At 43.3% G+C, this 13,499-nt stretch overlaps 1 protein-coding gene across 3 annotated transcripts in view; it reads left to right on the top strand.

Annotated features, from left to right (window-relative positions):
- vash2 (vasohibin 2) overlaps positions 1-10,594 on the top strand; it is a 38,485-nt gene extending 27,891 nt beyond the window's left edge. For all 3 annotated transcript variants that reach the window (XM_029631402.2, XM_029631400.2, XM_029631401.2), the window contains one exon: positions 6,207-10,594. In XM_029631402.2, the coding sequence (XP_029487262.2) occupies positions 6,207-6,276 (70 nt within the window). In that variant the 3' untranslated portion in view covers positions 6,277-10,594. The remainder of the gene's footprint in view (positions 1-6,206) is intronic.
- Positions 10,595-13,499: the final 2,905 nt, after the last annotated feature.

Raw genomic sequence — 13,499 nt, forward strand, 5'->3', positions numbered from 1 at the left:
GTCTATTCTGTAGTGGGATGGGTGTTGTCTATTCTGTGGTGGGCTGGGTGTTGTCTATTCTGTAGTGGGATGGGTGTTGTCTATTCTGTGGTGGGCTGGGTGTTGTCTATTCTGCAGTGGGGCTGGGTGTTGTGTTTTCTGTAGTGGGATGGGTTTGTCTATTCTGCAGTGGGATGGGTGTTGTCTATTCTGTGGTGGGATGGGTGTTGTCTGGGGATGTTTGTCTATTCTGCAGTGGGCTGGGTGTTGTCTATTCTGCAGTGGGATGGGTGTTGTCTATTCCGTAGTTGGATGGGTGTTGTCTATTCTGCAGTGGGGCTGGGTGTTGTGTTTTCTGTAGTGGGCTGGGTTTCCTGGATGTTTTCTATTCTGTAGTGGGCTGGATGTTTATTCTGTAGGTGGCTGGGTGTCTATTCTTTAGTAAGGTGTTCTGGCTGTTGTCTATTCTGTAGTGGACTGGCTGGCTGTTGTCTCTTCTGTAGTTGGCTGGGTGTCTATTCTGTAGTGGGCTGGGGTGTGATGGATGCTGTCTATTCTGTGGTCGGATGGGTGTCGTCTGTTCTGCGGTGGGACGGGTGTCGTCTGTTCTGCGGTGGGACGGGTGTCATCTGTTCTGCGGTGGGGCGGGTGCCATCTGTGCTGCGGTGGGGCGGGTGCCGTCTGTGCTGCGGGGGACGGGTGTCGTCTGTTCTGCGGGGGACGGGGGTCGTCTGTTCTGCGGGGGACGGGTGTTGTCTGTGCTGCGGTTCTGCGGGGGACGGGTGTCTGTTCTGCGGGGGACGGGTGTTGTCTGTGCTGCGGTGGGGCGGGTGTCGTCTGTTCTGCGGGGGACGGGTGTCGTCTGTGCTGCGGTGGGGCGGGTGTCGTCTGTTCTGTGGGGGACGGGTGTCGTCTGTGGGGCGGGTGTCGTCTGTTCTGCGGTGGGACGGGTCATATCAAATTTATTTGTCACATACACATGGTTAGCAGATGTTAATGCGAGTGTAGCGAAATGCTTGTGCTTCTAGTTCCGACAATGCAGTAATAACCAGCGAGTAATCTAACCTAACAATTCCAAACTACTACCTTATACACACAAGTGTAAAGGGATAAAGAATATGTACATACAGATATATGAGTGAGTGATGGTACAGAATGGCATAGGCAAGATGCAGTAGATGGTATCGAGTACAGTATATACATATGAGATGAGTAATGTAGGGTATGTAAACAAAGTGGCATAGTTTAAAGTGGCTAGTGATACATGTATTACATAATGATGCAGTAGATGATATAGAGTACAGTATATACATATACATATGAGATGAGTAATCAAATCAATTCAAATTATATTTGTCACATACACATGGTTAGCAGATGTTAATGCGAGTGTAGCGAAATGCTTGTGCTTCTAGTTCCGACAATGCAGTAATAACCAACAAGTAATCTAACTAACAATTCCAAAACTACTGTCTTATACACAGTGTAAGGGGATAAAGAATATGTACATAAAGATATATGAATGAGTGATGGTACAGAGCAGCATAGGCAATATACAGTAGATGGTATCGAGTACAGTATATACATATGAGATGAGTATGTAAACAAAGTGGCATAGTTAAAGTGGCTAGTGATACATGTATTACATAGGATGCAGTAGATGATATAGAGTACAGTATATACGTATGCATATGAGATGAATAATGTAGGGTATGTAACATTATATTAGGTAGCATTGTTTAAAGTGGCTAGTGATATATTTTACATCATTTCCCATCAATTCCCATTATTAAAGTGGATGGAGTTGTGTCAGTGTGTTGGCAGCAACCACTCAATGTTAGTGGTGGCTGTTTAACAGTCTGATGGCCTTGAGATAGAAGCTGTTTTTCAGTCTCTCGGTCCCAGCTTTGATGCACCTGTACTGACCTCGCCTTCTGGATGATAGCGGGGTGAGCAGGCAGTGGCTCGGGTGGTTGTTGTCCTTGATGATCTTTATGGCCTTCCTGTGACATCGGGTGGTGTAGGTGTCCTGGAGGGCAGGTAGTTTGCCCCCGGTGATGCGTTGTGCAGACCTCACTACCCTCTGGAGAGCCTTACGGTTGTGGGCGGAGCAGTTGCCGTACCAGGCAGTGATACAGCCCGACAGGATGCTCTCGATTGTGCATCTGTAGAAGTTTGTGAGTGCTTTTGGTGACAAGCCGAATTTCTTCAGCCTCCTGAGGTTGAAGAGGCGCTGCTGCGCCTTCTTCACGACGCTGTCTGTGTGGGTGGACCAATTCAGTTTGTCCGTGATGTGTACGCCGAGGAACTTAAAACTTACTACCCTCTCCACTACTGTCCCATCGATGTGGATAGGGGGGTGCTCCCTCTGCTGTTTCCTGAAGTCCACAATCATCTCCTTTGTTTTGTTGACTTTGAGTGTGAGGTTATTTTCCTGACACCACACTCCGAGAGCCCTCACCTCCTCCCTGTAGGCCGTCTCGTCGTTGTTGGTAATCAAGCCTACCACTGTAGTGTCGTCCGCAAACTTAATGATTGAGTTGAAGGCGTGCCTGGCCACGCAGTCGTTGATGAACAGGGAGTACAGGAGAGGGCTCAGAACGCACCCTTGTGGGTCCCCAGTGTTGAGGATCAGCGGTGTGGAGATGTTGTTACCTACACTCACCACCTGGTGGCGGCCCGTCAGGAAGTCCAGTACCCAGTTGCACAGGGCGGGGTCGAGACCCAGGGTCTCGAGCTTAATGACGAGGTTGGAGGGTACTATGTGTTAAATGCTGAGTTGTAGTCGATGAACAGCATTCTCACATAGGTATTCCTCTTGTCCAGATGGGTTAGGGCAGTGAGCAGTGTGGTTGTGATTGCGTCGTCTGTGGACCTATTTGGGCGGTAAGCAAATTGGAGTGGGTCTAGGGTGTCAGGTAGGGTGGAGGTGATATGGTCCTTGACTAGTCTCTCAAAGCACTTCATGATGACGGATGTGAGTGTTTAGCTCAGTTACCTTAGCTTTCTTGGGAACAGGGACAATGGTGGCCCTCTTAAAGCATGTGGGAACAGCAGACTGGGATAAGGATTGATTGAATATGTCCGTAAACACACCAGCCAGCTGGTCTGCGCATGCTCTGAGGACGCGGCTGGGGATGCCGTCTGGGCCTGCAGCCTTGCGAGGGTTAACACGTTTAAATGTTTTACTCACGTCGACTGCAGTGAAGGAGAGTCCGCAGGTTTTGGTTGCGGACCGTGTAGTGGGATGTCTATTCTGTAGTGGGCTGGCTGTTGTCAATTCTGTAGTGGGCTGGGTGTCGTCTCTTCTGCGGTGGGCTTGGTGTCATCTATTCTGCGGTGGGCTGGGTGTTGTCAATTCTGTAGTGGGCTGTGGTGAGCTGGGTGTTGTCTATTCTGTAGCGTGCTGGTGTTGCCTGTTCTATAATTGGCTGGGTGTCTGTTCTGTAGTGGGCTGGGCTGGCTGTTGGGTGGTGACTGCTGTGTCTGTCCTTGTGCTGCTCCTAGATTCTCTTCTTCAGTCCAGCCCTCTCTCCTCTCCTCTCCTCTCCTGTCCTCTCCTCTCCTCTCCTCTCCTCTCCTCTCCTCTCCTCTATTATTCTTTAACAAAGCTCTTTGTTCAACAGTGTGTAATTAGCTGTGAAAGCCATGCATAGGCTGTGATCCTTACAGGGGCTCAATCAACACAGTTGTAATTGTTTTGATCAGCACTGAAACAAAGCCTACCAACAGGTCATTTGAGCCCTCCCAGAGGACTTAGTGAAGTCTACAGGCTTTAGTCTGAATAGTTCAGCAGAGTGGTGTTTCTCTGTGTTGAGGAATGATGTTCATTCCGTGGCCTGTGGTGAAGGATGGGCTGTTAACCAGAGCTGCTTGGAAGCCACTGTGTGAGAATGGTGTACTCAGAGAAAGTTGACGCCTTTCTGGCTGACTGATCGACTGACTGGGTGCGCTGGGTGTTGAAATCCTGGGCTCTGTGCTCCCCCTCTCCCTGGAAGACAGAATGCTGTTGATCAGATCACCAGGGGAGGGAGTAGGTGTGCTGTCCAGGGCACTGAGGAAGTAGTCTTAGATACACATATACCAGCATACACACACACGCACACGCTTACACCGCCTGCATTGTTGGACTGGTTTTATGTTGAGATGAGTTCTTCTCTCGCTCTCTCTGGCAGAGGGAGCTGGGGGAGATGGGAATCAATGGGAAAGGATGGTGAGGATGAAATGCACTCTGAGGGAGGGAATGGAGTGAGGGAAGCACAGGCAGGAGAAGTGCTTTCAGGGCTTCATGTCAAGCAGAATATTGAACACCGAAGACATTCGAAGGGAAATGGGAAACCTTTGTTACTTTGGAGAGAGCTTATTTATGAAGGTCTAACCCATAAGCCTCTTTAGAAATACCTCTTCTCTTTGATCTCTGGACTGAAAAGTATTTTTGTCAGAGGGAAGGTGCTGTGCGTGTGGTTATTTAGGGCTTGAGAATGCAGGTGTGTGTGTCTGTGTGTAAGCATGATAGCAGTGACAGGGGAAGTGGAGCAGTGCGGGGCTGAGCTGACGGGACACCACCATCACAAAGCAGGATTAAAAAGAGATGACTGGCTGACTGAGACTACCCCACTGCTTCACACTTCAGACCCTTCTCTTCTTTCTCTCTACTCCCTTTCTATCTGCCCCCTGCCTCTCTTTATTCCACTCCATCTTCAATATGAAGTTATTGAGTGGGTCTGAGGTGTCCAATACTGTAATCACTTCAATATGAAGTTATTGAGTGGGTCTGAGGTGTCCACTACTGTAATCACTTCAATATGAAGTTATTGAGTGGGTCTGAGGTGTCCAATACTGTAATCACTTCAATATGAAGTTATTGAGTGGGTCTGAGGTGTCCAATACTGTAATCACTTCAATATGAAGTTATTGAGTGGGTCTGAGGTGTCCACTACTGTAATCACTTCAATATGAAGTTATTGAGTGGGGCAGAGGAGTCCAATACTGTAATCACTTCAATATGAAGTTATTGAGTGGGTCTGAGGTGTCCACTACTGTAATCACTTCAATATGAAGTTATTGAGTGGGTCTGAGGTGTCCACTACTGTAATCACTTCAATATGAAGTTATTGAGTGGGTCTGAGGTGTCCACTACTGTAATCACTTCAATATGAAGTTATTGAGTGGGTCTGAGGTGTCAATACTGTAATCACTTCAATATGAAGTTATTGAGTGGGTCTGAGGTGTCCACTACTGTAATCACTTCAATATGAAGTTATTGAGTGGGTCTGAGGTGTCCACTACTGTAATCACTTCAATATGAAGTTATTGAGTGGGTCTGAGGTGTCCACTACTGTAATCACTTCAATATGAAGTCATTGAGTGGGTCTGAGGTGTCCACTACTGTAATCACTTCAATATGAAGTCATTGAGTGGGTCAGAGGTGTCCAATACTGTAATCACTTCAATATGAAGTTATTGAGTGGGTCTGAGGTGTCCACTACTGTAATCACTTCAATATGAAGTTATTGAGTGGGTCTGAGGTGTCCACTACTGTAATCACTTCAATATGAAGTTATTGAGTGGGTCTGAGGTGTCCAATACTGTAATCACTTCAATATGAAGTTATTGAGTGGGTCTGAGGTGTCCACTACTGTAATCACTTCAATATGAAGTTATTGAGTGGGTCTGAGGTGTCCACTACTGTAATCACTTCAATATGAAGTTATTTAGTGGGTCTGAGGTGTCCACTACTGTAATCACTTCAATATGAAGTTATTGAGTGGGTCAGAGGTGTCTAATACTGTAATCACTTCAATATGAAGTTATTGAGTGTGTCCAGTGGTGGAATAAGTACCCAATTGTCAGACTTGAGTAAAAGTAAAGATGCCTTAATAGAAAGTGACTCAAGTAAAAATGAAATTCACCCAGTAAAATACTACTTGAGTAAAGGTCTAAAAGTATTTGGTTTTAAATATACTTAAGTATCAAAAGTAAAAGTTTAAATCACTTCACATTCCTTATATTAAACAAACTAGATGGAATATATATATATATTTTTTAAGGATACTGTAATCACTTCAATAGGAAGTTATTGAGTGTGTCTGATGTGCCCATACAGTTCCTCAACTGAAGTGACTGGGTCTTACTTTGATTGTCTTCTTGTATTTTACTGCTCTAAATGATGACACTACATTTGTCTTGTCCCCCTCTCTCTCTCTCTCTCTCTCTCTCTCTCTCAGTCCTGCGGCTCTGGATCGAAAGCCTGCAGAACTCAGCACTTTGACCGACGGCTACCAGATCCGCATCTGAGACTCCTTGGAACTGGACTGCATTCTCCTGGTCTCCACTCTGACCACCCAGTCCGCCTCACACACCCTCAAATATGTTCACCTGACATTGTGTATATCATAATTATAAAGTATTTATAGGGTTTTGCCAGCCTCTTCTGTAGGGTGAAGATGATGACATTATGCTCAGTGCTAAACTGGAGGCAGACATCCAGTAGGAACACATACATTGAATATATCAAAGGTATATATTTCCTGTCCTTCATGACCAGACGAACAAAAGCCTGAACAAGAGGTGTGTTTCATTATACACCTCCACACATGCATTAGCCACATTATACATTTGCATACATATCTATTATGTTTTTAAGGAAGGACTGATGCCTAAATTGCATGAAGACATCATATCAAGACCTCTCATGCGTTTAGAGAAGTACATATGTTGGATTCTCTACATCGTTTTTAAAAAATCTGTTTTTGTATAGCCTGTGTGCTTTTGTGTAGGAGAGCAACAGTCACATTTCATTTACTTTTACAATGTGAAGATTCATTTTTAAAAACAGAGTCTGTGGGTTAAAAAAATAGCCGACAGTATGCTGACGTTATGTAAAAAGGATCAAATAGTGTGACTGATCATCTATTTTTTTTTTTCAATATAATTAATATATAGACTGAAAGGTTGTTGTAATGCCTAAATCTGTAGAGGATGTTAAGTAGTTATCTGCTGGGCTGAGCTGTAGTCCGTGTGATGATGTGGGAAGTGAAAGGGTGAGGGGAGAAAGAGAGAGAAGAGTTGGAGGAAACAGGAGGTACAGTAGGCTTGAGGTGAGGGGAACAGAGAGGTGCCAAAGACCAGGGCAGTCAAGCAGAGAGCCTGCTGAGTACTCTGCTAAACCCCAGCCCTGACACTGACTCTCAGTTAGATTATCCCCCCTGTCTCTGTCTCTATAGACCCTCTCTCACAGATACAGTGCTGGGCCCGGTTTCCCAAAAGCATTTTAAGGCTAAGTTCAACATTAGAACCATCGTTTAAGATGCTTTTGGGAAACCTGGCCCAGATCAATGAATCTTTTAAGGAAATCAAAGCTTGTGACAATGATGCTTTGGAGTTTAGCCAGAACATTACCTTTTTAATCCCAAGAGAATTTGACCGTAACGTGTTGCTTCAAATGTCAACTCTGTTACACCTCAGCATACAGACATATACGAAAACATGTCTGATAATATTATGTAGCTCCTAACCTGAGGCCTTTCTGAATCCTATCACAGAATCTTGAAGTTAAGAATGCAAATACTGAACTGAACACCACCAGACAGACACATCAGTCAAATCAAGGCTTCTATGCCATCTCAACTGCCATGATGCGGGTGTTGAAGACTGTTTCCATTTTTTTTGTAGTATTCAAAAGTCATCAGATATCCAGGAGGGTGCCAACTGAACAATATAACATTTTATAGCTTTTGGTTAAACAAGCTATGCACATCAAACGGCAATTATAAATCATTGAATGTCTTCCTCAATCTAAATAGTTTCGAGATTGCAGCAGAATTGAAATCTCATTTTCTTGAATCCTGAACGAGCTGAGAACATATCAGTTCTTATGTTTCTAATTAACATTTTTTATTCTAACGATCAAATTGTGAATGATGCTGCTAGTCTGACAGTATACCATCAAGGCCAACACTATTGGCACCAGCCGTCTGAAAGACTATAAGCACAAAATAACCAGCTTAATATACATGGCCAAAAGTATATGTATTGGTGAATTCGGCTGTTTCAGTCACACCCATTGCTGACAGGTGTATAAATCGAGCACACTGCCATGCAATCTCCATAGACAAACATTGGCAGTAGAAGGGTCAATACTGAAGAGCTCAGTGACTTTAATGTGGCACTGTCATAGGATGCCACCTTTCCAACAAGACAGTTTATCAAATTTCTGCCGTGCTAGTGCTGCCCCGGTCAACTGTAAGTGCTGTTATTGGGAAGTGGAAATGTGCTGAAGCGCGTAGCACGTGAAAGTCGTCTGTCCTCGGTTGCAACACTCACTACCGAGTTCCAAACTGACTCTGGACGAGGCATACAGTATACAATGACATTCTCTAGACGATTCTGTGCTTCCAACTTTGTGGCAACAGTTTGGGGAAGCCCCTTTCCTGTTTCAGCATGACAAAGCACAAGGCGAGGTCCATACAGAAATGGTTTGTCGGTGTGGAAGAACTTAACTGGCCTAAACAGAGCCCTGACCTCAACCCCATCGAACACCTTGTGGATGAATTGGAACGCCGACTGCGAGCCAGGCCTAATCGCCCAACATCAGTGCCGACCTCACTAATGCTCTTGTGGCTGAATGGAAGCAAGTCCCCGCAGCAATGTTCCAACATCTGACGGAAAGCGTTCCCAGAAGAGTGGAGGCTGTTATAGCAACAAAGGGGGACCAACCTCATAGTAATCGCCGGGATTTTGGAATGAGATGTTTTGACGAGCAGGTGTCCACATACTTTTGGCCATGTAGTGTATGACTTTGGTTTTACAATCCTCTATAGAAGCACAATGTGCTTCACTTTTACACAATACAATCGTTTGTCTAATCTATACAGGCTAGGTTTAACATTCTTACTGTGAAACACTGCCGTTAAAAAAAAAAAAAAAGACTGGGCTCTTTTCAATATGCATTGCGGAAGTTCAGCTTTACAGCGTGATTGTAATTTGAAGGCAATGTCAGCTTTAGTGGAGACTGCATTTACCGTACCCACTGCATATCTAACGCTTCAGCTTTCCAGATTGATTAGAACCCTTACTGGGAGGAAAGACTGCTTTCACTACTGCAAATCTGGGAACTGAAAGATAATACTCTTAAGTGATGTAGCTAAATTAGAGTTGTGCTCTTAACTGTTTAGTGTTGAGCTAAATTGTGTTGTGGCTGAGTTCTATTGGTGATTATTCGCTGTTTCTTGAACACATCTGTTACTGAGTGCAGTGTTTAATCGTGCTGGTTGTTGTTTTTATGACGTGGGTGAAAACACTTTGTTGTGATGATGATGATATATTCTTTGGACGAGATGTGATTTTTAAAGAAGCACACCACATTGTAGCAGTATCATTTTTCAAAGGTCTTGCTATGTTTGTGCTGTTTGACCAATGAATAGGCTTGAAAAATGAAGTACCATCCAATGGGATAATGGTTAAAGAAAAACAGTACCACTCATGACTGTAGATTTCTTTTATCCATTTTGTATTTACCAAATGGTGTTTAAAAAAAAAAAAGAGGAAAAACAGAATCAAGTTATCTGAATAACTGCACAATATGAGTAACCTAAACCAGCTACCACCACTATAATATACCACCACCTATTGCATTTAGTGGTTGATAACTTGAAAGGCAATGATGTGCTGTTGGGACTAAGTGTTACTGAATATTTAGGTGTTTTAAAAGCACAATGTGGACTGTGGAACTCTACCTTTGAGTCACTGCAATTCAGTGTTTTAGATGAGACTGCTTTTCCTGTATTAACGTACGTTTCATGAGGAGTGTTCTCTTGGCCTCTTCTCGTAAATGGGAATGTACTCGGACTCTGGGTGTTAAGAGTGCTCTCTTGGCCTCTTCTAGTAAATGGGAATGTACTAGGACTCTGGGTGTTAAGAGTGTTCTCTTGGCCTCTTCTCGTAAATGGGAATGTACTCGGACTCTGGGTGTTAAGAGTGCTCTCTTGGCCTCTTCTCGTAAATGGGAATGTACTAGGACTCTGGGAGTTAAGAGTGTTCTCTTGGCCTCTTCTCGTAAATGGGAATGTACTAGGACTCTGGGTGTTAAGAGTGTTCTCTTGGCCTCTTCTCGTAAATGGGAATGTACTAGGACTCTGGGTGTTAAGAGTGTTCCCTTGGCCTCTTCTCGTAAATGGGAATGTACTAGGACTCTGGGTGTTAAGAGTGTTCCCTTGGCCTCTTCTCGTAAATGGGAATGTACTAGGCCTCTGAGTGTTAAGAGTGTTCTTTTTTATACTCATGCCACTGGTGCTGCCAGTTGGCTGGTATTATTCTCATATCTTTCTGGAAAGGGCTGATCTATTTGTCCCATTGGCTGAAAAGGAAAAGTATTGATGGTAGATCAATAGCAGAACAAATGGTAGCATTTCTTACAGCACCACTATTCTATTGAAATGAGACTTTAGAATCCGCCCCTGGTTTTCTCCATGTATGATGATGACAGGGTGATTTTTGTATTTTGACCGCTGGTGGAAGATAATGTCCTCCCAACTCCTACTGTTACACTGATCAGTTGACAATGGTTTTTATCAACTCTACCATGTGTTGTAATAAAAAATGATTTATGTTTCTATTTGGTCTTTGCTGTAATTTCTTACTCAACAGGTAGGACAGATCATGAAATAATGTGAAAATACATTTCTCCATTGGGGCACAGGCATAATGGATGTACAATTATGGTATTCGACCAAATAATTCCAGATTTGAATATATCACACAACTAGACCAGGTAGATTTGACCCCATCGGAGTAAATATAAATGGATAATGTCCTAACATTCCCTAGTAGGCTATGGTCTTACTAGTTCTTTGGGATAGTGCTGTACTGATATCGCTCTGTATATAGTCCGGTACAGGATTCCATATCTCTATTAATCTGTTTTACAGCAGCTGTGACATGCAACGACACAGAGAGCAGATTTATACTGAACAAAAATATAAACGCAACATGCAACAATTTCAAAGATATTACTGGGTTACAGTTCATATGAGGAAATCAGTCAATTGAAATAAATGTATTAGGCCCTAATCTATGGATTTCACATGACTGGGAATACAAATATGCAACTGTTGGTCAAAGATATCTTACAAAAAATGGGCCTCTGGATCTCTTCACGGTATTTCCATGCATTCAAATTGCCATCAATAAAATGCAATTGTGTTTGTTGTCTGTAGCGTATCCCTGCCCATAAAATAACCCCACCGCCACCATGGGTCACTGTTCACATGATGCCATACATGTGGTCTGCGGTTGTGAGGATGGTTGGACGTACTGCCAAATTCTCTAAAATGACATTGGAGGCGGTTTATGGTAGAGAAATTAACATGAAATTATCTGGCAATAGCTCTTGTAGACATTCCTGCAGTCAGCATGCCAATTGCAGGCTCCCTCATAACTTGAGATATCTGTGGCGCATTGTGTTGTGTGACAACTTTTAGTGGCCTTTATTGTCCTCAGCACAAGGTGCACCTGTGTAATGATCATGCTGTTTAATCAGCTTCTTGATATGGCACACCTGTCAGGTGGATGGATTATCTTGGTGAAGGAGAAATACTCACTAACAGGGACGTAAACAAATTTGTGCACAAAGTAAGCTTTTTGTGCGTATGGAACATTTCTGGGATCTTTTATTCAGCTCGTGAAACATGGGAGCAACACTTTACATGTTGCGTTTATATTTTTGTTCAGTGTATAAAATTAATCCCTCGTTTCTCATCTCTCAAGCAGCTCAGGGAATGCCTCCCTCTCTCTAAACTCAGAAATTAAACTGTAGTAGATTTCAAAACGTTCTCACCTTGTTTACTATCCCTCATTCTAACTGATCTAAATTACACAATAGGCAATAACTAACAGGAAATTAGGGTAAAGGACAAGCGCTAAGGAAAGGAAGCATCTTCAAAGTATTGGGATTCATCCAATATCTAAGCAAGATCCCCAATGAGGCTGGATCTCACCAACCATCAAATGATAAGCCTGTAAACGCTCTCATCCCAGAAATCCCACAAAGCAGCAGTAGCAGCAGAGACTTTGCAGATGTCAGCAGAACATCACTTAATTCTAAGACCAGAGACTTGAGTCCTAATGGCTTTCATTCACACCATCAGCCAGACATGTCAGCCAGGAATAGGCGGTGAGGAACCAAATGAAATTAATACTTTTGGCACACAAAAAAGACAAAAGTCAAGAACAGCATCATTTTAGAGATTCAAATTTAAAATGAGTCAAAGGAGATGCAATAAATCAAGTCCAGAGAACGTATTTGAATGAGACGTGTGTATGAAGGGGCTCATCTTTTTTATTTACAACCGTTGGCATGTCACTGGCAAGGCATCATAGGCTAATTCAATTTGGCTTCAGACTTTATCATATTTTATCGAGAATGTGAGCAATGTCAAAACAGAAGCAGGGCCAATTAGTGAAACAAGACTAACCACTTGATATTCACTACATCTAATTCAATGTTCTTCACAGCAGCGGTTTGTGTGCTTGAGAATGGCAGTTTATAGCACTAATGTTGCCATTATATAAGGCAACCAAAATAATACACATTAGAGAGCTGATTCTATGCCTATAAGGAAATCCAAATTCAATGTCCTTAAACTCTGACTTAGTTTCGGTCTAAAGAAAAAGATTGATGTGCAATATTGGGAAGAGCCTTGAGGAATCTGCAGTGTGGTCTTAGAGAAGTGTGTAGAATATTAAAAACACGAATACATGTTGAGAGAAGTTGTCTTGTCAGGGACTGACTCCAATAGTTCCTCATCTAAAGGCAGAGATGGCTGTTCTTATCAATGAGCTGTTCATACTCCCAAGGTTCTGCACCCTGGGTTCACCTTCATTCCTCTCAAGGGGCCTCGTTTATCAAAGGTGCGTGCACGCAAAAAAGGTGTGCCTATCTCAAACCATGTGTGCACACAACTTCTGGAAGCTTGATCAACTGTGTTGCAAGCAAATAGGCCTATTGTTCGTTTGAGGGAAATGGGAGGTGTTTGAGCCACACCTCTATAGAAATGTGATCAAATTTGCCATTGCTCTTTCTTTTAGGAACTATTAAGGCCCAATTACATCTCCAAAGCAAATTAGGGCACTTTTCTTAGCATAAAAGATGAATGGTGTGCGTTGTCCGGGCGGGGTTGTATCGTTCACGACTGCACAAATAAAATATGGCTGTGATTTATCAATGACGACATCAATGTTGCAAATCCCAGAATCTCCACGTACCCCAGAATTGAGTATGAAATTGACACACGGTTGATAAATGAGGCCCCAAGTGAGAAAGATACATTTTCTCTGATCATCTCTCCATGCTTCTACATCTGCATCGCTTGCCGTTTGGGGTTTTAGGCTGGATTTCTGTACAGCACTTTGTGACATCGGGTGATGTAAAAAGGGCTTCATAAATACATTTGACTGATTGATTCTCTGTCCACCAGTGTGCCTTAATCTCTGAGAGGTACTGTTCATACAATGCCTGGAAC

The sequence above is a fragment of the Oncorhynchus nerka genome, linkage group LG24, assembly GCF_034236695.1.
Source record: "Oncorhynchus nerka isolate Pitt River linkage group LG24, Oner_Uvic_2.0, whole genome shotgun sequence".
In the NCBI taxonomy this organism is placed as follows: domain Eukaryota; kingdom Metazoa; phylum Chordata; class Actinopteri; order Salmoniformes; family Salmonidae; genus Oncorhynchus; species Oncorhynchus nerka.